Source organism: Chenopodium quinoa, unplaced genomic scaffold (genome assembly GCF_001683475.1).
Source record: "Chenopodium quinoa cultivar QQ74 unplaced genomic scaffold, ASM168347v1, whole genome shotgun sequence".
In the NCBI taxonomy this organism is placed as follows: domain Eukaryota; kingdom Viridiplantae; phylum Streptophyta; class Magnoliopsida; order Caryophyllales; family Amaranthaceae; genus Chenopodium; species Chenopodium quinoa.
In genome coordinates this window covers 3,190,681-3,218,367 of record NW_018743204.1, presented here as the reverse complement: position 1 = coordinate 3,218,367, position 27,687 = coordinate 3,190,681, and the positions used below count along the sequence as shown (strand labels likewise).

At 33.3% G+C, this 27,687-nt stretch overlaps 2 protein-coding genes and 1 non-coding gene across 3 annotated transcripts; 1 reads left to right on the top strand and 2 right to left on the bottom strand.

Annotated features, from left to right (window-relative positions):
* Positions 1-6,625: 6,625 nt before the first annotated feature.
* Positions 6,626-13,732, top strand: LOC110733917 (transcription factor TGA9-like). The gene is made up of 2 exons (XM_021913994.1): positions 6,626-7,495; positions 12,563-13,732. Exons 1-2 carry the CDS (start codon positions 7,113-7,115, stop codon positions 12,930-12,932), a joined length of 753 nt encoding a protein of 250 aa, XP_021769686.1. The 5' UTR covers positions 6,626-7,112; the 3' UTR covers positions 12,933-13,732.
* A 7-nt stretch (positions 13,733-13,739) lies between these two features.
* On the bottom strand, positions 13,740-25,087 carry LOC110733915 (acyl-coenzyme A oxidase 4, peroxisomal-like). The gene is made up of 14 exons (XM_021913993.1): positions 24,931-25,087; positions 23,764-23,868; positions 22,358-22,464; positions 22,136-22,213; positions 21,934-22,057; positions 21,702-21,775; positions 21,555-21,614; positions 21,370-21,479; positions 19,450-19,609; positions 17,729-17,805; positions 17,470-17,641; positions 17,296-17,388; positions 15,701-15,828; positions 13,740-14,087 (listed from the first exon to the last, which is right to left on the bottom strand). Exons 1-13 carry the CDS (start codon positions 24,953-24,955, stop codon positions 15,706-15,708), a joined length of 1,308 nt encoding a protein of 435 aa, XP_021769685.1. The 5' UTR covers positions 24,956-25,087; the 3' UTR covers positions 13,740-14,087; positions 15,701-15,705.
* Positions 25,088-25,181: 94 nt separating this feature from the next.
* On the bottom strand, positions 25,182-25,254 carry TRNAA-AGC. Its single transcript has one exon. It is a non-coding gene; the product is annotated as a tRNA-Ala (tRNA).
* Positions 25,255-27,687: the final 2,433 nt, after the last annotated feature.

Genomic DNA, 27,687 nt, shown 5'->3' with positions numbered 1-27,687 from the left:
AAATAAATAGTTATGGATAAAAACTTTTTAGGTAAGGTTAGGGGTATATTCAAGGCTTAAGGGAACTTCACGAGACTCTTCTACTCTTTACCGAACTCGTCAATCAAAGACGTGAAAGGTAGTCATCACTGGGTTTGGTTTTTGGGGAGACACAATTAGGTGTCTACAACTATTATCGCTTTATTATATTTTTAGTATTATTAATATTATAGCATTATTTTATTATTATTATTATTATAATTATTATAATTATTATTATTATTATTAATGTTATTACTATTATTATTATTATTATTATTATTATTAATTAATTAATTAATTAATATTATTATATATTAATTACTTTTATTATGAATTATAAATTATTATTATGATTGTTCAGTATTAATTATTATTATGATAATTAAATATTAATTATTATTATTAAATATTAATTATTATTGTTGTTATTATTAATTATTATTGTTATTATTAATTATTATTTTTAAACAGAGCATAGCAGAGTAGATTTGAGCAAAGCAGAGCTCAGTAGAGTAGAGCAGCTCAAAAGAACAGAGTCTTAATAGGCTGTAGACTTGTAACCCATTAAAAGCCCTGACACGCCCAAATATAAATGGGTCAGGTCTGTCTAATGAATAATTGGGGTGGGGGGTGGGTTTAAGATTTTTTAAAATTTTTTGTAAGAAAAAACTGTCAGGAATTACCTACTATATTTCTATATATTAGAATATATCCATGCTAATGCATAGGATATATGTATGTTTAGGGGAAAAAAAATTAGTATATATAGAAGTTATAATCTTTTTTTTTTTTTTTTTGAAAGGAAGTTATGGTTTTTATTTAGAAAAAAGTTAATTATTTGGAGTTATGGGAGTTATTTGAAAATTATTTCTAAAAAAAATAAGAAAAAAAAAAAGTGCATGAGAATTGAGTGTTAGGGTTTTGGAGTGTTAGTTGTGGTTAAGTCTTGCAAAATTGACTCTTAAATTATACTTTCTCTGTTTCTCTATAGTTACAACACTTCTCTTTTCAAGCTTGTCGATGCAAGATTTCAATCGTTAATATCTTTAATTACCAATATGTAAAAATTATAAACACTTGATATTCAAATAGTATAAATCGAGACAAATCTAACAAGATCCCACATGACTATATTTTTGCATATTTATAAATCAACAAATTAAAGCTAGTTAAGTGGAACAAATGAGCAGTGAAAAAGTCAAATTGTTGCAACTATAAAAAAATGGAGGAAGTATATAAGATGCGATTTTGTCAACAACTTCCTGCTGAAAATTTTTTTATCAAAAAAACTACATTTAAATTTTAAAATTTCGAGTAGCACTATCCACTAATGAATTCCGACAAGAATCTTCGATAACTATCTAAGACCCATTTTTAATTTTTTTTTTTTTTTTTTTTACTCTTAAATTAGGTTCTAATCTACCTCTTTTCATATTTTCTTCGCAAAAAGAACCTTTAAAAATCCAAAATTTTTAGAGTTTGGCAAATTAAAATCGGAGAAAAATAGTGGGATTTTGTGAATAAAAGACGAGAAAGAGGTTGTGTAGTCATATATACAAGGGTTATCACCTATTTAAGTAAAAAAAAAATTTTAAAAAAAAAAAGGTCATTTAAACCAGAGGTTCTAGCTGTAATTCACAAATAATTAGTATTACTCAAAGTCTTAAAATTTAAGGGTAGTTTTTTTTTGTAAAAAGAATTTAAGCGGATAGTTGTTCACAAAATTATTGTATATTCGTTAGGTAGATTATTAAAGGGAAATATTCATCTATACTTTATTAGTATTTAAAGTGAGGGATAACTCAAGTGGTTAAAACTTCCCTCTAGGTTTCAAGTAATCTTGAAAAAGATTAAGAGTTTTGATATATATTAGACTTGGAAATGCATTGTTCAACATGTTTTTGAGGTTGGCCGGTAAATTGAATGATGCTTGGTATGTGTTTGAGAAAAATAAAGGAGAGTGATTTGTTTTCATAGAATGTGTTAACTGGTGGGTATGCGAGCCGGGTGCAAGCTTGATACTATTGCTCCAGTTGAGAAAATTTTCTCCATTGAACGTAACGTTTCCAAGTGGAACATTAGCATTATCTAAGTTTGCTAGGAACAAAGGGTTGCATAACTATTCTCGTTCCTTGATTCTTTATCTTAACCTGGCCTGCCATTTTTAGCTAGAAATCAAGACTCTTCTTTTCTCAAAATGTAGAAAGATATAAAGTTTTAATTTTTATATCGTTCATGCTCTGATACCATGTAAAATTCTAATCTTTCATCATTTTATATGTTCTATTTTTTAAGGAAAACCTCTTTCAATAATTCAGCCAAATCTATTTTGAGTTTTGATTATAAAGAATAAAAGAGTAAACAGATATGTACATGTATTTACTTGTATTTTCTACGATGAATTTTGTTAAGTTCGTGGCCTGTTCATACTCATCTTTATCTGTGGTTTGTGCTAATGTGCTTGGTTCATAACACTAAGCTTTATAATTGTGTCATTACCATATAATATTGGCTCATTTCTAGTTCCTTGGGCCCCATTGATGTGAAGAATTTAAGATCAAGAGGATTTAAAATATCTATTTCGAGCTAGTGGCCTAACATGAATAATGATTGCTCAAAGTGGAGACCATTTGACCTCGTATTTTTCCTGTGAAAGCGATAACACACATGCAAGGTGAAATTAATGGTCTCATTTTAATTAGGAAAAGAAAAAATCAAAAAAATTAATTAATATTTAAAGGAAAACGCTATACATAGCCCTTAGGGCTACACATAAGTAGAGCTGTCAAAAGTTGATCCGATCCGAAAATTTTACCCAAATTCGATCATAATCTAACCTGTTTGAACCCGAGAATTGGTGACCCGAACCCGATATGACCTGACCGGAAACCAACCCGAGACCCGAGTTAACCTTAGGATTCGTGACCCGAACCCGAACATGACCCAACCTGAGATGACCCAATACCCGAACATAACTCGTCAATTATTGACCTAAACTGAACCCGACCCTAACCCGAGATTGACCCAAACCTGTTTTAACCTATTGAAACCCGAAATCAACTCGACCTGTTACTAACCCGACCTGTTTTTAACCCGACCGAAACCTAATATAACCCGACTTAAATAGTAATGCAATCATGTCAAATTGACCCGAATCAAGCTAACTCAACTAAACACTCAAAAATTGACAAATCTACCTTTAACATTTGCTTACACATTGATTCCTTAAATCAACTTTCCCACACCACACACATATATTAACTCTTATATTCTTATCTAATATAGCTAGTAATTTAGTTTAGCACATTAATGCTTTAAAATGTTTCCCTCAATGAAGCTAGTTAATTGAGAAGGATTGTAATCCGAATATGAACTTATCTGAAATTATTTCTATCACAGTAAAATGAAGAAATTGATAATGATTAAACGTGAACGTCAATACATGAAGGTCATGAACTGTTAACAAACCGATCAGAAAAATGTACCCGAACTCGATATGACTCGACCTGAAATCAACCCGAGCCTCGGATTAACCCAATATTTGAGCCCCGAAAATTACCCGACCTGAAAATGACCTGACCTGATTATAAACCGCAAATTATTGACTTGAACCGAATTTGACCCGAACCCGAGAATGACCCTAACTCGTTTTAACCCGTTAAAACCCGAATTAAACCCGACCTATTATTCACCCGACTCGAATGTAACCCGACTTGTTATTGACCCGACTTAAACCCGACCCAAACTCGATAAGATGTATGACCCGACATGACTCGACTCAAGTATGACCCAACCCGAACCCGACCCTCATAGGTTACGACATTAACCCGAATTGACCCGACCCAAGGTGACCCAATCCACACTAACCCGACCAAACTCGACCTGTTTACCCGAATTGACAGCTCTACATATAAGCATTAAATACACACTAGAAAATCGTATAAATTTAGGAAATCATCAAATTATAAGCACTAATTACACTTATTTACGTGTGTTTTGTCATGAATTCCTGATTTTATACAATTTTCAAGAGTGTATTTAATGCTTATATATAGCCCTTAGGGCTACATATAACATCATATTTAAATTAGGCAGAATACCGAAAACATAAAAATGATTAATATTTAAATTAGATGGTATTCCCAACTTTATAATGGATTACTAATTAATTCTATAATGTATCCTCTTGAGTTTGTACTCTCTTTTATATATACTGCTTGTACTTGGCCCAATACATGTATCCAACTTAGCTAGCTCTGAATCTGAATACCTTAGCTCACACATGTCCCATTCACCCATTCAAACGGGCCTAAATCTAGATATGTGATGAAATGCCAAACAATTGCACTGAATAAAACATTATCTCTATCAAGTTTTTTTTTTTTTTTTTTTTTTTTGACAGGACTCTATTTTGATTAAAGTTAGTTGAATGAATCTTAATGAGTTAGCCCTACTATAATGATATAGTCATTTATCTCAAAATCAGTAAATGAATGCATTAAACCCACATGCATGCATCTGCGTGCCTTTTGGTGGAGGAAAAATGGAAAGCGCTAGGAATACTAACGTTGGATAGTCATACATTGGACCTACTCTTTTTCTTCGTGATGCTTCCATGTGTAATTCAACACGTGTGAAAGTTCCCCATATTTTTGCCTTTTTCTTTAAGTATATTGGGACGATGTCATTTTTTGCAAACTACAAGTAGGATGGCGTAGGACTTTGTTTCCAGCCCAATTGACACACAATAGCTCTGACTCAACAATCGATAGGTAGATGTGATATCATATGCATTTTAACAACTTCGAAAACGGTGAATTGATAATATCAACTAAATTAGTTGGTTAAAGAGGGTAATACAAAGTGAGATAAATGAAATAATCTCATTTATAATAATTCATTAATAATAATTTTTACAATTGGTGTGACTCGTAATCGAGTACGACTGCACGTGCATGTAACATGTTGGTCCGGCCACAGACCCGAATGCAAATATTGAAACAGTAGCGAAATTGGATGGGGAGCTGCAAAGCGCGCACAATGGCAAGAGCTGTGTGCGTGCAATACACATGATAAGCTATCACACGTGTTGTGAATATGCAGTTTTATGTTTGTTGCAGGGTATTACGTAGTATATTATATAACCTAGTTTAAGGAAGTACTCATAACCTTGATAAACAAAAATAAATTAGATGGCAAAATTGTATATGAATCAATAAAAGTATTCAGTTAGCATGACATTTTTGTACTTATATTAATAATTATGATTTTTATTTTTAACAAAAGTTGTTGATTCATTTACTATTTTAAATCACCTCTCAAAACTTTATCTTGATGATGAGCTAATCCCTATTTTATACTTCCTCTGTTTTTTAATAGTTGCAATACTCTTTTGTTTTCACTGCACACTTGTCTTATATATTAGTATTTTTCCTCGTCTTATTTTAGTTACCTTGCTATTCGATTAATAAAATATCTCAATTTACGTATTGTATATATCGGTGGGGTTACTTCATGGTTAAGGCAGAAGCAATTGTAATAAAATAGAATGAGTAAATAGTGAGAGGTGCATAGAAGGAGACTGGTACATTGGCTAGATGAACCAAAGGCAGAGTTGGTGAGTTGCTGTTAGGTGTCAAATGTCAACTGTGTGCTAACTCCATGTGTAGGCGTCCCCTTGGCCTTCTTAGGTGTGCGTTTTGCTGCTCTTTTTCTCGTCTTTTCTCATTCACTTGATTGCTATGGTTTGTTGTCATACACGTTTGCCTAGTTCTTCGAGATTCCTTTTCTCTTCTTTTTTTTTTCCTTTCAATCTTTTATCTATTCTAACAAAATTCAGATCTATTTATTACGGAGTTCAAACTATTTTTTGGTTAAAATAATTAAATTGTGTTATATTCAATTGATATTTACTATATTTAAATTATTTATTTATTGAATATGATGTCCTGTAAGACTAATACTAAAGATGGGTATGGGTCGAATTGTGTAGACTATGTAATGATGTGTTGTGTTAGTGTGCCAGCTGCTCAAACGAGATGTGTCTCAAAAGGGATAAGAAATAGTCGTACCATGTTATGTTCATGTGGTTTTTTTTAAGCAAAGCCCCCATGCACGACCTGATGCATGTGTCGAGTCATTTTATGTATTGTTGTGTCGTTCCCGCAAATCCCCTACCCCCTTTGTAATTTTTATGTACTTAGTAAATTGGTTTTAAATAAAAGGCAAGTCGACAAACAAAGCAGCCCGTTGTGCTTGTGCCGAACTCATGTCAACTTTTGAATATGATGTCTATGCACATCACATGGTCCATTGGTGTGCTTCGATCTCATGCCATATCAAGGCTAAGTTGTAGCAAGCTCATCTCAGGTCCAACCATTTTTTTTGTCATGCTTAATAGCCCCTTGTACGTGAAAAGAGACGATAAGAGAAAATTAATAACATAACATTAACCATCATTTGTAGCTATTTATAATATGTTAAAGTTTTACGCTTATTAATACATAACATTAACCATCAATTATAAATAGGATAAATGTTAAAGTGTTACAAGTAAACAAGAACAGAATAACCGAAAAAATACACCGTCTTATCCAAGACTATATTTTCTTGGACGGACCCAAGACCTAACTATACAAATAATGAATAATACAAGGGATGGATAGAAATACTTATATATTATAATATTATATAGATTCCTCCGCCGTGTCGAAAACATACTCCCTCGTTGAGGAGTCATTTGGTCACTTGAACTCATTTAATTTAGTTATATCATATGATGATATACTACGTAGTTGTTTTTTTTTTTTTTTTTTTTTTTTTTTTTTTGAGAAGATATCATATGATATAGTTTTATTTCATATAATTCCCTTTTATATATCAGAGTTTGTACTTGGGCATCAGCATGCAACTCATTTTTGTGGTCGCGAGGTTGTCACCCGTCACCCCTTAAAACTTTATAATAAAATAAAATCCGAATACTTTATATAGCAACCTCAACCTCAACACATCCCAATTTTATTTTTATACTTGTGTTATAAATTTTCTCTTTATCATCTCTTTTCACTCACAAATTATTTTTCCCTCAAAACATGCCAAGTGGCTCACCATTACCAAACAACACCAACGCCTCTTACTCCTTTGAGGAGTTCCTCCGCGGTTGGTGCCACCGCTTGGACCGCCTCTCCGCCGAGATCACCGCCGCTGTCGATACGAAGGATGGCGAAGCGAGCCAGATTGAGGACATGGATGCTAAGCTACTAATAGCGCGAGCTCTCGGTCATTTTGAGGAATACTATGAGCACAAGTCTCGTGCTGCTCATCTCAATGGATTTGCTCTTTTCTCCCCTAATTTTTGTTCATCATTTGAATGTGCTTTCCTTTGGGTCGCCGGGTTTCGGCCTCGGGTTCTTTTGCATCTCGTCTCCAGCTCCGTTCAGGATTTGTCCGCTCAGCAGACTCAAGCGCTTGACAGGTACATACATACTCTATCCATTCTTTTTTATCTTATGAATCAGGTGATGGGTTCTGTGTACTTATATTTATTTATGGTTGACACGTGTATTGCATGCGCAATAAAATACATACAGGCACGTGTCTTGAGACTATGCTGATTTATCATAGGCCGTGCTAGCTGGTGCAAACTATACCTTCTCTAAGTATGAAGAAAATGTGAAAAAGGCTCTTGAGCGAGAGTGCGAGTGGGATGTTCTCCACACGTGTGCCTAGATATTTATTTTTCTTTCCTTTTGTTGATTTGTTTAATTAGGACTAAAGTAGTCAAGATGTAGACTTTTCTTGGCTAAAAAGATTTGTTATATACATAAAGGCTTAAAAGACTTAATCTTTCTTACGGATATTTGGGCTAATAATTAATTAAGATATGGATCGGTTAACATATTAAAATCAAAAATTTAATATCTGACATCAAATTTTGTCTATATTATTAGTGCCCTTTTATAAGTAAATGTATATGAGTTCTAAAATTGAAACTTTTATACCAAGAAAAATGTACATTTTTTTAAAAAAAAAAAATTAGAAAAGGTGAGGGTAGGGAGTAAAGTTTAGAGTAAATGAGACCCAATAAATGGAATATTTTAGAGGTCAATATAGATTAAAAGGGTGGTGGGTAGTTGCATGTAAACATGTAGTCAGTGAGGGGTAAAGTGACAGTGTAACACTGAGAACTTGTTTTGAAATTATTTGCAATATGCCAATATGTGCTATAGTGCTCTGCCAAACCATAACACCGATTATTCTTTTTTTTCTTATTTTTATTTTTTTATCTACAAACATTTTAGGGTAAACATTTACAAATTTTGACTTTGAATTGATCAATTATCGGCTCATTTTAACATCTAAAAAACTATGTAAGTGCTATTTGATTATGTGTTAAAGGACTGATACTTAGTATGTTATCTCTAACAAAAAAGTTAGAGTAATGTAGGAACTTCTTAGGATCTTTTTCTCGTATTTATGGACATAGTAAGAAGATGCCATTTAAAGAATCAATGTAAATGGAAACATGTATCGACGTTATAGAGCGAGAACGTATTATTTAGTTTATTTGACTAGAAGGTTAGGCCAAAAATGTATTTTATATGTTGCAAGATACAACCTTTCTTAATTAACTCATTCCACAATAATAAAACATGCATGTAGCTCAATGGAAAAACCTTAATTTAATTTCTCATCTGATTTCATTAGAATATGTTAGAACTCATATATGAATGCCCATTTTCTTTCTCAAATTAATATACTCATTCTTCTCTTATAATCTCTTACATTAGTAATGTCCACCGTTCTTGCAAATTACCATTTCTTTCCAATCTCTACATTCATTGAAGATGATCAATTGCCCCCAAAATACTGGCCACCAATTGTGTAGCAATAATTGAAATAATGTAGCCCGATTTAATAATCAAATTCACTGTTTAATCTTTCTCTTTTCTCTAGTGCTGGGTCTTCAACTTGCATGCATGCACCATTGCCTTCTAACAGCTTCATTGAATCACAACATCAAAGTATCGAACATAGTTGTTTTCGAAATTTTAAAGTGTGTGGAAATGAGCAACCTATTCACTTTTAAAATTGCACATGAAAATTTGGAAGTTATTTTTTTTATTGGATGAATTAATTTGCTGTTACAATCAAATCACTAGTCTAGTGTGAATATGTAATTAATGTGCATTGTTTTTATACTATCCAAAAAATTTGTTTTTTTTTTGGTATTGTTTGATTTTATTGGTTATTTGCTGAAATTTTTGAGCAAATGAGCTAATTTATAAAGATAGGTTTTAAATTTTCCAAGATTTTCACTTTCTTTTATTTCTGATTTTTGCATAGTTGTGCAAATGAAAATATATTTTAGGGCCCAATTTTAAAATCCCAAAGTTTTCTCTTTCCTTTTGCACTCTAATTATCTCAAAGTAAATTTGTCAATATTTATCAAATCCTTTTGCTTGATTTGATAAATTGAGCAAACATGAGAAAATTAGATTTGATCTAAAGGACTAAAAATATTCTACTACTCATAGAAATCACAATTCGAACACACAACCTCAAATTTGAACACTAATTGCCCTGCCACTAAGATATGTGATACTTCATGCTTTCTTTTGCAAAAGATAAAAAATCAAAATATTGTGAACGACATTGTAAAAAAAAAAAATAATTTAAGAAAGGATTGGGTCATGTATAAACCGACATATTGTTCAAGCCAAAATACTAGTTCAAGACTTAACATTTGTATCGAATGAATATAATTGTATTTTTTAGATTGATTTAACATGTGTTTGAAATTGTTTTTTATTTTTAAATTTGGAGAGTTGAGTTTTAGTTTAGTGAGAGAGTGGTGTAATTCCTCCATTTTTTAATACGTGCAACACACTTTTTCACAGTATTTAAGAAAAATGGGCCTCACATTATTTAACACATTTAAAATGAGGTTCAGAGATTGTTATGAATTTACTTAAGTGAGCCGTAAGTTTTTTACTTTTTTTTTTATTTTTTATTTTTTTAAATGAGCATAAGTTTTTAACTAAGGGCAATAGTACCACATTTATCAAAAAAATACTTTCCAATTATAGTTTCTTGCAAATATTGTGAAATTTTAATTTTATGAAAGTGTTGCAAGTATTAGAGAAAAAGGGAGAAGTATGAGTTATTACTAAAATGTCAAAATTACAAATATGTCTACCTTGCAAGGTACAACGACAATGCAGAAGGTAAGAAGGTTTTAACCAAAAATAAATAAATAAATAAAACCTTAAAAGTTAAAGCTAAAAGTTGTCTTCTCCTATTTCCTTTCTTTGTATTAATTAATCTATTTATTGGTTAACATAAAATTTCAATTATTAATATTTTTCCAAATCATATTTATCTTTTGTAATATTTCTTCCGATTTTTTTTGTTTTCCCATTTAAAATCTTGATACTATTTATTATTAAGAGAATCTTCTACGAATAAATTACTCTTGGAGCATATTTGGTGAGGGGTTTTTTTTTCGAAAACGGATTCAATTAAACTAGTATTGCTACCAAACGTTTGGTTAGAAGATTTAGATGACAATTATCATTATTTAGGGTTATTAGTTAATTTATTTATGGAATACTAGAACAATTATGACTTTATGAGTAGTCGAGTATTGTCTTATTTCATACAATACCTACCTCACTAAAACCTAAGGTAAGAAAAAGAACTAAAATAGCAAAATGAGGCGTGGGTCCTAATCCCTTGTATTGTGACTTAAAAAGGATCCAATCTATAGATCGTTGCCGCGGGCGCGCAGGTTTGTCCACTTCTAGCCAAACGTCTGGGATTGTGCACTTCATTAATCTCCCATTCATTCTTTATTTTGAGGCCCTAAATTTGAGGCTTCTATTTGATAAAATTAAATAATGCAATCAAAAGTTGTATGAACCTATAAGATGGAACTTCACAATTTGTTTACGTGGAACTTTCTAGAGCAACCAAATAATTTTATTAGGGAGTACAGAGGAAAATATAAATTGCGTATTTTGTATAGGAATGTGCAATTAAAAAAATAATACTTCATAGTATCTTTGTTTTGCTTTTTGAGCCATTTATATATATATACTGATATACTATTAACCTTAGGAACATTTTAAGAGTGGAGATCTCTTTTCATTCAACTTCACTTTTAAAGTGTCAAATCCACAAATACCACACCAAAAAAATTCGTAATGTTGAGATTTGATCAAATTTCTTCACTTTACCTTAATTAAAGAAAAAAAAAAAATTTGTATTTTTTACACACGTTAGGATATACTTCATGTGTATTATAGATGATAAGTTTTTTTTTTATTTCACCTCCCTAATAAGTAAAAACTTGTGCTAAAAGCCTAAATGCATTAGTTAAATTTGAATTAGGCCGAAATAGGTTTAATTTCAACAAAATTAAGTGGTTTTTTTTTTTTTTTTTTCATGTATATATACATAGCAAAAATAACTTCTTTTTTTCATCAAAAACATGTGGAAGAACAGATGGGGTGGCCTATGGTGAGATTCGGAATAAAAATTGTACGCGACCTCATTCAGTCGTCGTGTCCTTGTAGAGTTGTAGGCTAGGACCCTCCATCTATCTTTCATCTTTGGTGTTTTACACTGGTGCAGTCATGCTAGATGTTCTATACCATGGTACTATGATTCTCTCTAGTTAGGCTCTTCGGGCATAACACCGTCCCTATACATCAAATACATGGCCAAAGTTTCATGAGCATCTTCTAGCTAGCGGTTGTCATAGTTCAGATTTCTGCCTCTTCCATTGGCCTCACAGTTATTTGGCACTAGTTCGGGGCTCCTTCAGTAGCCCTTTGCTATGTTTTGCTCATCTTGGATTTTTAGTCTATTGTAAATAACTAGTAGTCTATCTTTATATTTGTATCAGTTAGGTTTTACATGTGTTTTGTTTGATTTTCATCCCAAGGTTTTCTTTTGCTTAGGGTTTTAGGTTATTGGGTCGTAGTGGGAGGATTAGAACTAGGTTATTTTAGAGTTCTCAATTCTAGTGCATGTATATCCTCTCTAAAGCACATTTAACCAGAACGATAGGGACTATTTAGAATATACTACCTCTGCTATATATTGATTTCATCATTTAGAATTTAGGTACACGTTAGGAAAATTTTAGTATCTTAATTATTAAATTAGATTCAACTATTATTTTTACAAATATACAATCATTAATGTTTAAAGCAAAATGTTTAACATCACTATGAAATGGAGGTAACTAGTACAATCTATCATCCTAAACAAAATTGGGAGGGGGGAATGTTGTAGTCTTGTAGATCAACTAACTTTAAGAGATTATATACTCATGAATCCATTAGCTTATATTTTGAATAATTTAAATCTTAATCTCCCATGTATATATAAAATGTAGAGTCAACCGTGTTTGAACTAAAATTGAACAAAATAATAATTTGTCATCAATGCCAAAATAATTTAAGTTCTATGTTATTCAATTTGATGCTCAAACTTTTTGAATAAATCTTGATATCTTCATAAAACTCCTAAATAGGCTGAAAAGAGATACAAGAATAAATGAAAAGGCGGTGGAAGACGAGCTAGCAAGGATACAAGAGACGGCGGCAGCACCACCACTAATTGATGCCATGCGGGAGGCTGCATGGCTATCAGAGGGGCAATCCTTAACAACAACAAATGAGCAAATACAACGGTTGAATGCATCACTTGAAGCAGTCATAGCTAATGCTGACTCCTTGAGGGTGACAACAGGAGCAAAAGCAGCCGAGATTTTGAGGCCAACTCAATGTTTGAGGTTCCTGGTAGCTGCTATGAGACTAATGCAAAGAATGAGAAGTACAGGGATGGAAAGAGATAATCTTGGAGGAGACTTGGATAGAAGTAACATAAATATATATATATAGGTTGATGCTTCATTTTCGATTTTTTAAAAAGAAAATAATGCAACTTATATTGAAATAGATAAAAAAAAAATTATAAAATATATATAAGTATAGTTTTGTACGAAGTATGTTACTATGATTGTGGCTGGCATAGATAAGTCGGATGAAAAAAAAAACCCAAAAACAGAAGAAGAAAAGAAAAGGAAAAAGAACAAACCTCTTGTGATATTTCAGAGGGGTTTGTCTTGATATTGTAGTACTCCTATATGTCCTATAGTAGGTTGATTGTTGTTTTTGAGCTTTTGTAAAAAAACGTAGTCTCATATTTTATGGTTGTTTTTGAGAAATTGAAATTTCTTTATGTTAGGGAGATGTATTAGATGATCAGGGGTATGAAAAACAATGTGGGTATGATGTAATGATGTGTGTGTGGTCTATTACTATGTCATTACGTTGTACGAAACCAACGTACAATTTTTTCTGGAACGATGGTATCCTAAAAAGTTTATATACATGTTTTTAAATGATTTAGAATATTAAATTTATTTACATTTTTGTTTTTTTTTTTTTTTTTTTTTTTTTTTTTTTTTTTTTTGAAAGAGAAAAAAAATTAACTTAGTTGAATTGTACCATCAAATAAAAATGCTAGATCCATGTTTCCTATAAAGATCTTTTTTGAGTATAGACACATTCAAACTTTTATCCTTTTTTTTCAATTACGTTAAGTATTAACAATGCAGATTATTTAAATTCACTACATCGATCATAGTATGTTATAAATTAGTTGGGGGTATTATCCCTTTAGTTTCATTAAGAATACCGGACATATTTCAACAACTAATATTGACTTTTAATCATTCTGTATACTATACAAATAATACGCAATGATTGATATTTTCGAATTTGCAACAATTTGATACATAGGAGCATGATAACATTGCTAAATACAAGTTTAAAAACTATACTTGATTATGATTACATAGTCTCTTAGTATTTTTTCATGTAGATTGTCTATCCCACCACCTACTTTGTGTTTCATAGAGGTATAACAACGGGATTACAAACATACTAAGGTAACATGAGCATATCATATGAAGCGCTTTTTTGGTTCAGCAAGCAACAACATCCTAGTTTACTAGTCCTCCTTTCTTGGGTATGCGAGGATAATTTAGCAGCCTGAAACGCACATATTTAAGAAAATAAAATAAAATAAAATAAATGGTGTCAAAGCAAAGTTTACACAGAACAATGAACTAAGGCAAACACAATTCATTTTTTGTTAGCAAAATACTGTATGAATTTTGCAGCAAGGATCATGATTAAAGTACCAGCCTGCATTCACAAAGTTACTCTGTAATATATTTGAATGTGGTATACAAGGTGCGGGTGCAAGCCTTGCATATGAAGCTGAATATATGAGCTTGGACACACCATTAAAAAATACAAGAGTATTTGCAAAAACACACAGGCTAACATAATAGGATCTTCAAAAATCAATCATGCCCGTGAAGAAGAGGATGGAAAGAAGCCAAACACAGCAGAATACACCACACCATGGGGTTCTAAACAACTGCTAACTTAATTAATACATCTCCCGTTCAAACAAAACTCAATTTATAACTGCTCCTCACACAAGTACAGTAAACCAGTATATTCTCAGTTAAAGAAGTGTTAATTATAGTATAACCACCAATCAAACACCGCCTAAATCAAGAGGAGCAACTACACCTCTACGGCTGTACATATGTTATTCAAATTTTGCTTTGTTAAGTGAGCTTAGGGTTCCTCTAGACTTTGATTCAATCTTTACAATTACAAATTTACAACTGAACTAAGAGCACAATTCATAATTGAATTAATAAGGTAACAGGCTCAAGCTAGGCTCTTTAAAACTAGTATTGTTGTGTGCCTATTAAAAGGCTTTGATACATTGGTTGCCTAATGTTTGCACATCCAAGAACATCATGTTTTTAACACTCACTTTGGAAAGAGATATACATAGATCTAGCACTTTTTGTTGAAGCTGCAACAAAGGAAACATGAGATACTACCAGTACCATTTTGCTTATGGTACCGACTTTAGCTCCACCAACTGAAAGTGGGTACTAGGTATGGGGATCTAACTATCCTCCAATGTGTTTGAACTTTCTCAATTCAAAATTCCTATTGCATTTTATTTAAACATTATAAAATTGACAATGCTACCCAGAATTATTTAGAACACTGAACAAATTTGAGTTTAGCAGTGATATTATTCCTCTTCCCATATTAAGCAGTAAGATAAGAAAAAATGTTGGATTAAGTTCAGGTAACATAAGCAAGCCTTCTTATAAACAAACTCAACAAACAACACAAGGACTCAAATTCCAACAAAACAATTTCCAGTCCACTAATTGATCAACAGAATCTAACAAGATCCCAAATGATACATTACATATATTATTTTAAAAAACAATGGTCAAAGTTTAACTTTGGCATAGAAAAGCCAATTGCTCTACGTATCAGAGTGTAGCAGGTTTTTTAATAAATCAACTCATCTCGAACTTTGCACACATCACATGCCATAGGCCATAGCCATGTTGTATTTTCATAATTTCTGATTTTTGAGTTATTTACATCTCTTGTTGAATAACAAAATATAGACATTTAGTTTGACTGTCAGCCAAACTTGTCTTCATTTTTATCTATTATCCCTCTTGGTTTGAAGATTTTTACCAAGCAGCATAAATAGCAAGAGCAGAGCATATACATAAAGCAGAAAACAAATCAAAGCAAAGAGAAATGTTTACATGCACTATAAGCGGCTCCTTGCTGCAGGTTTGAAGCTGGGAATACCAGTGACTTCCCTTGCTGTCACCAATGAGTTGATGTCATATGTTCCTTCATATGTGTAGATGGGCTCAAGGTCACAGAATGCCTGGAAATTGCAATGTCGGAAATAATAAGATATAGGAAAGACTGCCTAGTGAAACACAAGATAAAGAACTGTCACAAGGAAATGGTCGACCAATCATAATAAAATATCCAAAAGTTGATTTTGAGCTCAGGAATATTATGTACAATGGGTTTGGAAGTAGAAGACAGGTATTTGACATTTCGATTGACAAATCAGTCCAGCAGACACAGGGACTAAGTCACAAAGCCAAAAGTAACTTATAGATCTCATGCTTGAAAATTAAGCCATAAAAGGATCTCTCTTGATCTGTTAGTTTCTCTCTCCTATCCATTTTCCCTCACCCTGCCGCAGATCTGAATCATCTATCAGTAAGCTTGCCAAGCAACTTTATCATACTCCCTTCTCGTCATTGCCAGAGATTTAGGTCTACATGTTACCAGTATTCATCTTTAAAGCACAGAAAGCTATCCTGTTTCATGTTGCTTACTGACTGGCAAGTACAGATAACATAATTAATCTGACAATACTGCAACATTTTCCCTAGTAATAAGCAAGTCATCTTTATTCTTTATCACTTGAAATCCCAGCGCTATTAGACTGCATTACAGCATAATCCAGGACAGGATAACAAATTTCACATTTCTATTTATAACAAACGGAGAGAATCCTTTATGTTTGGTTGCAAATAAAACCATCTGATATAAATCACAAGACAAAATTGTTCAGGGGGAAACTAAATAACTAATGTTTATAATTGGAAAGAAAAAAGAAAGAGAGCCAGCCCCTGGGAAAAGAATTGGCCAGCAAGTTTCTCAGATTTTCGTGGAGATGTGATCTGGATTTGACCAACAATTTGACAACCATGGGAGGCCAATGTCAGATAAATTCAGTACTCAAGTAGTACCCCTCAATCTTATTCATGATAATTTAATATTTGAGTTTCAGTAATGCACTAGAAAAACATCACTAAGAAACCTGAACATGAGTTACTACAATCAGAACCAAGGAACATCTCGAACAAGGAGACGAGACAACAAATTCATCACTTACAACATTAGAAATGTCATAAGCTATATTTATCGCCAATAACATAAATAAACCAAGGGTATATTCATTCGCTAAGCACATCAGGTCCTTTCAACCATAAAGTGGAAGGAGCAGCTAGTGCGCATGATTTCATAAAGACAAGTAAATCAAATTAAGACATACGATACGAATACGATATATAAATATACTATATACTCTTTTCTGCCAATTGACTAACTATTGGGAAAGCTAAAATCTATAAAAGAGTCAGCTGACATGTTCTGTTAAGCAAGATTTAATTATTAACTGTCTTACATCTTTAGCATCAAAAGAATTGACATTCAGTTCATATATATAATAAAACTCCAATGTAAATTATTTTACCCACATTCTTCAAAAAGCACATGATAGACAGTAAATAGGCAAGACAACGAAGTACTGAAAGTAGGGCAAGTACGAGACCTTTGCAACAAGAAAATCGGCAAGGATTCCATTGCCTCCTAGTAATTCGCGACCAAGAGCAACTGTCTCTCTTGCCTTGACAGAAATCCATGACTGATATATTCACAGAGGAAATTGTCATTAGAACAGCTGTTAAAAGACTTTAGATAATCATAGCTTGTTAACTAAATTCACCTTTCCCAAGCTTGCATGACCAGGGGTCATTTTTCCACTCTCGTACAATTTACAAAGGCGCCAACCAACAAGAAACATTGCCTGAACATTTCCCAACATCTGCACAAGCTTTTGCTGATTTATTTGGAATGCTGCCAATGGTGCACCAAATTGTTTCCTCTCTTTTAAGTACCTTCAGGAGCAGTATTCAGTCCAAGTAATGCTAGCATGTTAGGGAACTACCATTTCGTACACAAATATCAGTAAACCATCATAATACCTGAGACACATGTCATAAACACCCATGGAAATGCCAATAGGTTGCCAAGCAACCATGACCCGTGAAACTGCAAGTACCTGCTCACATCAAGAGAGTTGCGTCACATAAATGCAAAATGAACAATATATTTGACAATTTGTCAGCAGATTTACAGAATAACTAAGCACCAAAGGCATTTTACTACTGCTATTGAGTTTGTATACAAACTTGATAAACCCTACTTCAGGTCACAGGTCAAGTTGCCTTCCGTGACCTCACTTTGCCCTCCTTTCATCCTTATTTATTAGCCAGCTCATCAAAGAGATCACATTGGGCAGCCAACAGCCATTGCTAAATCAGCAAGGAGTTTTAAAACATATTTAGATGCTAGTTAAAAGGTGGATGGATAGATCTTGAATCCAAGTATCCATTAAAAACATTGGCCCCTTAACTTGTAACCATATCTCAGTCAAGTTTCAAATTTTGTATGTCAAATTCTTAAATCCTTAACTAAGTTTGACACTCATCAAAATTTAAGCATCATCTTCATTCCCTACTTCCACCATCCACTCCCAAATGCACCTTAGCTTTAAAAAGTGCATCTGAGGTACAAAGCAACAGAAGGCACTATGGTCACATCAGAGAGCACCGGGGCACAGCAATCTTCAAGTGGTGCAGATGGTAGCCTCGACCCCACCAATGCCCCAGATGAGGCTACTCAGCTGGCTATGTACACTGTATACTGAATTACTAATGCAATTTAATGGAAGAATGTTATTATATTCTTAAAACAGACATTGATTATCCCTCAACTAGATTACCCCATGTGTTGCATTATTTAAATAGGTTTTTTTAGAGGATAATCGTTATACTTTATTTGGGAAATGTGTAGGCATAATCTCATCAGAAAATCCTTCATCAGTGGTTGCAAATGACTTATTTTTTCAATCTTTTCGGTCTTGCTTCGATAGGAGCAAGTCATCTGGCCGTCAAGATCGTGGGGCATCCTTCTCGAAACCAATATTTTCTTAGTTTTGGAACTTGGAAGGACAAAATGATGTCATAAGTAATTAAGGCGGGAAAATTTTCATAAGAAGCTGACATATGTCAATCAATATTGTCAGAAGTGGCTTGTTTTAGTAATAATTATAACAGTGATGCGTAAAGTACAAGTTCATAGGTTTTCCAGGGTACATTATTTACTCATTTGGATTACTATAAATGAGTAAAATGCATCCCAAAATAAGCAACAATAGCCTTGGGTAGAGCTAACTACCAGAGTACCCAAGAACATAATGAACAGTATGTGCATTAGGCTTTCCCCCCCACCCCCCACCTTCCCAGATCTGCTCTTAGCTCTTAATTATTCAAGCAAGAGAAAACCTCAGTGGCTAGATCTCCTAACAAGCACCTGGCAAACAATCCACCAATCATTTCAAATCATTAATTTAAGTAGAACAGGAGAATCAGCAAAAATAACCAAAAGCTGAAAATAATCAAGTTCTTTACTCTTGCTTTAATATTCTGATCAGGTTTTATATTCTGACATAAGTTAACATATAAACATACATAAATAGCTAGAGAGCAGCAAAAACACTCTCAGAATTAGAAACATAATGAACCCACATTAATAATCCAACTTATTAATTTTCTTAACCTGCAAGATCCTAATAGAACAACGAACATAATACAAAACAAGAGTAAGGACATTCAGTAACTGAAGTTATGTATCCCTCCATTACCTTATTTGTGTCTTGGAAAGAATTGACACCAGGTAGCCTATCCTCATCAGGGACAAAAACCTTCTTTAGGACTATATCTCCATTCTGAACAATCCGCAAGCCTATCTTGTTCTCAATTTTTGTAGCAGTGAGCCCAGGCGAATCCTTTTTAACAATGTATCTGTAGAGAGTGGACTGTTGATAAGAGAACAGGGGAAAGAGGACGAGTTGTATGGATATCAATGAGTTAAAACTGCAGTAGGTCTAACATCAAGCTCTTGTTGCACCAAAAACTCGAGATTAAAATCAGATTAAGCTGATACGCGAGCTTTTTCAAATTATTACAAGGCAACTTTGGGATGATGGTAAACTATACACAATCCCAATATTGTTTTATGCTGAACTCTGAGCCAATTAAAGGTATTGCTTCTTACATCTTGACCTCCTAGACCATTCAAGTTGGTGATCAGGTAATGTATCAAGAACAGGTAAACTAACCTCATCCAATGATATTAAGAAGTATAGCCCCTATCATGTGAAAAAGAGGAGAATTTATAACCTTTGATGGGAACATTGTGCACTTAAAAAGTTAAGCATGCTCTGACTATCATAATATTATGGGAACTACCTTTACATACTGCCTTTTACAGATAATTTTAAAATAATTGATTCAGTGAACACTATCGTATCACAAAGCTAGTTCCTTCATTTTTATTCTTCCTCACTTCGCACAAATGGGCCAAGATTTGAGGATCATACTTAAAGTCTAATTTAAATTGTGTTTCTATATTTCTTAGGGAAAATGCCATCTAAGTTTAATGGGATATGCATTTTGTATGCCCACATGTGTAAAGGTTCAAGAGGATCCTAAAGCACTGGTCAAATATCACAAACCTAGGAGTATCTTGTTTTAATTATCAAAATCATAATAGATTTGACTGAAACTTCCTTATGCAGATCATACTATTTTTCAAATTTTCTCCACTTGTGTTTCCCCCCATCCCACATATTACAACACTGACAACTTCAGCAACAGATTTCCCAAGTCCAAAGTCCTCGATGAAAAGTGATATAAAATATTCACTAAAAGCATGGATTCATCAACCGCTTTCAGAAATGCAAAACCTCTGGCAAACAGAAACAAATAGCAGAGCTTTGAAGAAAACAAGTCTACAAAATACTGTCAATCATTTAACAGGGAGCCAGAGGCCTTAGTAACAGTTTAGACACACAAGGCTTAGGTTGAAGACTCGTCGTTCTGCTAACATTATACATTAACATCAATATCATCATAGCCCAAAACCTTTGATTAAAGACATGGAAGATCGGGTATACAAATTGACCTCTGATTAACTACAAAACAATTGCATGCTACTTCACGACACTTTAATAGGTATATACCGTTTAATAAGCCATTTTAGTTTAGTCCAAGGTCATCTAAAAGTCGAGAATAGAAATCCACATATTTCATTGACAATGGACAGGCTTATTACCTAATGTGGTACTGCCAAACTATCAGGCAAGGGTAGAGCAAGATGTTGCAGCAGCAATAAGGGAAGACACCAAGGACAGAGAAGGGGCATTCTCCAAGCATATCTTCAGTAGTAATATACATATTTGATAGAAAGTAAATGCATCACTCAATCAAGCATAATCAGATTCAGTAGGATTCTATCAATTCCAACAGACAATCAATTGTTCGCACTTGTATGCCCACATAACATCCCATGCAACCCCAAGGGTCGAACACTTTATATACTTGTCCCTAAGACCATTATCCAAAACATAAAAGCAAATTCTTACAAATTCTTCAGTATTTGTCTAAATGCAAACTTTCAGCAAAAGTTCTATAAAAATTCTACATTAACAAATAGATTTTTCTTTCTAGGATCCTGTCAAAGAGCTATATTTACTCAATATTTTAGAGGATTTCACACTTACCCATTTATCTGATTTGTTGCAGTGTTCCTAGCAAATATGATGAGTAAGTCTGCAAATGTGCTATTACCTATCCAGCGCTTTTGACCTTCCAATATCCAGCCTCCAGCAACCTATAAATGGCTATAATCAGATGTGCTTCTTGAGAAAGGAACAGGAAATGCATGGAGAAAAAATGGATTTTAAACCTTTGTAGCAGTTGTTTGCAGACCACTTGCATCACTTCCATTGTCAGGCTCAGTCAATGCCTGACAGACAAAGAAAATGAGAAAGATTATATGCATAAGTTCCAAAAGTCAGCCAAATTAATGAATGGCAGCAGAGGGCAAACTTACCCAACATGCTATAGTTTTTAACTGTGCCAAAGAAGGCAAATAATTCTTCTTTTGATCTTCTGAGCCACACAATGCTATCTCAACAGACACCACAATGTTACCAAAAGTAAATTATCAATCAGATATTGCCTTCCAATAAACCTAAATAACAGACATGATATATACTGACATTGCAAGTGTATCAGACAGAGGGTAAAATAAGTTTATATATAAAAGAAGTTGAGGAGGTCACCAATTGTAAGCATTGCCAGAGAAGAATGCACCAATATGAATGTCGAACAACTAGCATCAACCCTAGCAACCTCAGCCGTGGCAATAGCATTTCCGGTAATGGAAAGACCGGGGCAACCATAACCCTAATCACTGAAACTTGTGAATACCTCATTTAAGGTGCTCACAACAAAAGAAAGTCAAACCCAATGTAAATTAATTACCTTAATACTCCCACCAGCAATATGCAAGGCCCCCAACTTTGGAATAATCTGGAATGGAAACTCAGCTCTTTCCCAGTACTGCAATTAACAAAACGTGTTACAATCTCTTGCTTAATTTGGCAACTGAAGATAATACAAAGATGACTTAGAATTATTTATTACATAATGACCAATAAAAGGCCATGATGGTAGCGATCAAAGTTACTAAGTAGAGGTAACCACCTCTGCCATAATAGGAGCAACTTCTTTTTCCATACACTCTCTAACTTTTGCACGAATAGCCCTCTCCTCATCATTCAGCAGATCATCAAATTGATAATAGTCGGATGCTGCAATCCAAAGGAGGCACGGGAAAGAATAAATAAATAAACATCTAGAATGAGACTAAATTAGTAAGGAATCAAAGGAAACTAGCTGAGTAGGATATATTAAAAAATAATAATCAATAATAAAAAATAAAAAAAGAATTTGATAATTATATTGGTGAAATCAGAGAAAAGCCTATAACTGATGCAGACACACAGGAACATAGGTTTGAAAGTAAATGGAATAAGACAGTTCATTAATTGATCCAGCCAGCAAAAACCTCTAATATCCACAATTGCCTCCTTTATGAACATTTTTGTGCATGTTTTAAGCCTTATGTGTCACAAAAGTGATAAGTAGATTAAGTACAATTTATTAGAGGAAAACTACTAATTAGATTGAGACTATAAATGACAACTTGTGACCAATTACAGAAAAACAGATGAGACAAAGAATCTAAATTATGGCACTCTACAACAAGAATCCGTCTATTTTTAGGTTCATGGCCATTCAACAAGTCGGTCTCAGTATTATATTGACTAATTTAATCTTGGGGGAAGCATGTTTAGTTTCCCAAGTGAATACGAGTTTTAATCTGGAAATAAGTATTTACTTCTATAATGTATAATTGCGTATAAATACACTATTTAACAATTAACTAAAATGACTAATCCTTATAACTTACTCCTTCCTCTTTCTAGACCGCTTTTAGTGTAGGTAGATTCTTAGATACGATGGACGTATACAATAATATGGCTCAAGTAATCCCATATCTAACTTGTAACTTGTTCGATAGTATACTGAAATGCATTACAACTTTGCAATTACCTAAATCCACTACGTAAGAGAAAAATTGAGGCAAGACTTGGATAATTTGGAAAAGCGAAAAGAGATTTAACACAATAACAGGTATTGGAATTCAAAAAGAATAAGAAACTCATGCATCTGAAGAAGCTCATCAAAAGAGTGAAGCAATATCATCAACTATGAAACCATGATTTCATAAATTGTGCTAGGATACTTGCCAACTTTATAAATTCTAAGTTTCCACTTTCCAACTCTTTTCTATTACAATTCACCAAAATACTTTAATTCTCTCCTTCAATTCTATGCGTTATCACTTCATCAGTATATGACTAGTAATTTAAATTGATTCTGAAATTAGCAACCGTGATATTTTACATTATTATATTAATTATTCATTTCCCAAAAAAAATTATGTTACATATATAAGGACATATGGGTTGCCTAAGGTAGTACAAAGTTCAGCAATTAATTAAAATTTATCAGAACTTTACAGGAATAAAGAATAACAATCTCACCGCAAGGAGGAAATATGGATGCAGGTTTTGCTTGGGGGAATGCTTCTGATATATCAAGTGGTGGCAGATTGAAATATGAACTCCTCGCATCCTTTAGTGAGTCACCTAGTAGGCAAACAGCACAACATCCGATCAACCATTAAAGTGATAATAATCACTTGACTACCCAAAGCTAATTTTTATTTTTTCTGAATTTATTTTATCAGAGCTAAGATAAGATATGTTAAAATAAGATGAAACAAACCGGCCGTAAGGTAAGTTAATAGGGATCATTAGAAACTCTACATACACTTAAAGCAGAATAATCAAAAAATTATTAGGCTACTTCAATTTAGCTTATTTAAGCAAAGATTTGCTGGTTTCAAAACTGATCAAATCAGACCAGATTAGATCAAACTTGATCTTTTTATTTGCATTTACTTAATAAATATCTAGTACCATAACTAAAAAATTATGAAAATTTAATATTTGAAAAGTATACATTGATACAAATTTAATGACATTTTTTTTTTTTTTTTGAGGTAATGACATCTCATTTTATAATATATTATCTAGTTTACAAATAAATCAAAGTATAGCCAACTCTGAAAATCAAATCGAACCAGATTTGATCATATTAGAAAATTTCAGATAGGTGAATTGAACATAGCATTAGCCTTAATCATCAAAACATTCAAAGTCAATAATCCATTAAAATTAATAAAAATATTAACATTCAATTCAAAGTCCAAAACGTATTCCAAACGAAACCAAGTAATTGCAATAGCCGAAGCCAAGCAATACTAATTAGCATTTATTTACAATAAGATAAATTGAACAACAAAAAATAATTAATAAATTTAAAGCCAATGAAACAGTATATATTTTTCAAAATTGGAACAATTTAAACATCAACTATGAAGATGAGTAGATTGGTGTATGAGTCAGCTAAACAAAATTGCATTTCACAGTATAAAATCTAAAATATACCACCAAACGTCGAATTTATTAAAAAGAGGGGAAATGGTAGACAATTATGATATCTAATGCCAAAAAATTGCATAAAAAATATCGTAAATTTCATGATCTTGAAAATGAAAATTCATGCAATTTATTGCATTCACCAAACTTTAATTAAAAAAAAAAAAAAAACAGCGAAAAACTCATGATCTTAGAATGAAAACTAACCTTTATTTGTAGAAGAAATTGTCATTTTGCAGAATCAGGAAAAGAAAATTAGGAATTTAGGAGAGAGAAAAAAGAAGAGTTAAATGGCACGGAGTTCGAAGAGGACGAAATGGGGAAATGAAAATTGAAGACGATCTTATTAATTGAAGAATCGTGATTATCTGAAATTGAAGACAAAACAGTAATGAATGACGTGGCAAAGGGTAGACCCAAACGAATAAAGTTAAACTGTAAAAAATACAGGTAAAATATGGAGATGCGGGGTATCGATCCCCGTACCTCTCGCATGCTAAGCGAGCGCTCTACCATCTGAGCTACATCCCCATCTTACGATATTAATTCTTTTTTCAATAATGATAGTATGATATTACAGTGATAAAAAAAATCATCAGGGCTTCACATCATATATCGTGCCCAAACCCATAAAAAAGTAGCGGATTTGTCGAGTCAAAGCCGGTTTTTTGGGCTTTTCGGACTGGGTTCGGGTTTTTAACTAAAAATGTGCTTTAACCCATCTTATTTTCAGGCGGGGCCGATGTTGATCACCTCTAGCATTAACTCTCCAAAAAAAATGGCACTATGGGTTAAGAAAAACTATCTAAAGATTTAATCATCCAAAAATCTGATCCACATAAGATAATTTAGGATATCCAATTCAATATTAATTATAGATCGATCTAATCCGAAATTTTCAAATCAGATGCTTGTTCGAATATCAATATTCGAATTCAGGATAAAGAATATCTGATAAAAAATCCAAAAAATTGAGATTTTTTTACATTTTTTCATTAAAAACATAAAAAATAGCTGCATGGTATTTCGGATATTTGGTATATTTGATTTGAACAAAACTAGTATGTCGGAACTTTTCAGATCGGATTTAAGTTGAGCAAAAATAATTTCACCTCACTAAAAATAGGAAAATTTGTTAAGAATAATACGACCTTTAGCGATTTTCCAAGAGTGGAACGACCTTTGGATTATTTCAAAATGGAACGACCTTTGATACACATCTCCCAAAAATGGAACAAAAAACCCATAACCTGTTTTGGGTTATGATATGTGTCACATGTGTGATTGGTTAAAACATTTTATTTTATTTTAATATTTTTCTTCAATTATAATGTTTAAAAAACAAAACTTAAATTAAAAAATTTTAAAACAAATTTTAAAACTAAAAAAAAACTAAAATTTAAAAAAAAAAAAAAAAAAAAAAAAAAAAAAAAACCCTCCCCACCCCCGCCAGCAGCAAGAGTCCCCCTACCAGGCGCAAGCGAAACCCCTCCTGACCTAGACCCCGACCACCCAGCCCCTCCATCCCCTTCCCCTGAACTACCTTCCCCCCCAACCCTTAAACCCCCTCCTTCCCCTCGAAAACCCTCCTCTCCCCAGCGGCAGCGCCCAAACCCCCTCCCCTGTGCGGTAAACCCATTTTGCCCCTCCGTCGGCCGTCTCCACCCCCTTCCCCCCTTGAACCATCACCCGAAAACCCTAAAACCCCAAAATCATTACGAATTTTCGAGTGGTGGTTCAAGGGAGGAAGGGGGTGGAGACGGCCGGCGGAGGGGAGAAATGGTTTCGTCGGCACGGAGGGAGGGTTTAGGCGCTGGCAGGTGGGAGGGGAGGGTTTTTTTAGGGGAGTGAGGGAGTTTTAGGGTGGGGGAAGGTGGTTATTAGGGGAAGGGGAGGGCTGGGTGGTCGGGATCTAGGTCAGGAGGGGTACCGTTGACACCGAGTAAGGACTCTGGCCTGGGTGTGGTGGCTAAGTGGCTGCGGGTGGTGGGGTGGTGTTTTGGAAGTCACGTGCCACTCATGGGGTGGTCAACGCGGGATTTCGGTATAAGGTGTTATCTCGCAAAAAAATTTACATTTATGGTGTGTTTTCGCAAAAAATAATAATAATATTATATATATATATATATATATATATGTATAAGATGGTTTTTTTCCCAAAAAGTGTTATATAAGGTGGTTTCTGACAAATTTTTTCTTTATTTTATGTATGAGCAAATAAAAGATATTAGATTATTTTTTGTCATTATAGATTATTGTTTACATGAATAAAATTAAACATTAAATCTTCAAGTATATGATTATGATTAATTCTTTTTAGCAAAACATTATAGACATAAAATTTGCCATTGGAGTAGTGGTTGTAGTTAAAGTATAATGAGCATGAGGTCATGGGTTTAAACATTAATGCTAACAATTTATCATTTTTGCTTAATAAATAATAGTAATTGTATGACATGGCGCCACATCATTTGCCTAGTAATGATGACATATGGCAAGTTCATATCTTCCAATTGAGTTTTAATATATATATATGTGTGTGTGTGTGTTAAAGCCCACTGTAGAAGGCTTTAGCTGAAATCAAGCTCAACCAACTTGACGAGGCTCACGAGGATCTTAGCAAGGCTGCTAACGTCGAGCTCTTTAATCAGGATATTCTCTATGAACTAGAGAAAGTTAGGAGCACAAGTGATGAAGCAAAGATGACCAGTGGCAAGAGGGGAATCCTTACTCCCTCCCCAGCTCACCCTACCCACAACAAAAAAGGAAGGTTTAGTGAGTCTCCTATCGGGGGTGATTGCGATTCGTTAACTATCAACGAAGATCAAAGCGGACTTGTTTGTAAATAGATATCTATGTTATTATTGACTTGAAATTATTGTTATTGAACTTAAATTATCTTTACTTAACCGAAAGTCTTTAGTCTTTTTACCAAACTAAAACTATTGATTAAAACTTATTTTT

What these genes read in the sequence shown, in the direction of transcription:
- LOC110733917 (XM_021913994.1), top strand. Translation starts at nt 7,113, where the DNA reads ATGCCAAGTGGCTCACCATTACCAAACAACACCAACGCCTCTTACTCC. An exon ending in CAGACTCAAGCGCTTGACAG is followed by an intron (nt 7,496 to 12,562) that starts GTACATACATAC and finishes ACTCCTAAATAG; the next exon opens with GCTGAAAAGAGATACAAGAA.
- LOC110733915 (XM_021913993.1), bottom strand. Translation starts at nt 24,955, where the DNA reads ATGACAATTTCTTCTACAAATAAAG. An exon ending in AATTTCTTCTACAAATAAAG is followed by an intron (nt 23,869 to 24,930) that starts GTTAGTTTTCAT and finishes TTTGCCTACTAG; the next exon opens with GTGACTCACTAAAGGATGCG. An exon ending in TTGCTGGTGGGAGTATTAAG is followed by an intron (nt 22,058 to 22,135) that starts GTAATTAATTTA and finishes TTCAGTGATTAG; the next exon opens with GGTTATGGTTGCCCCGGTCT.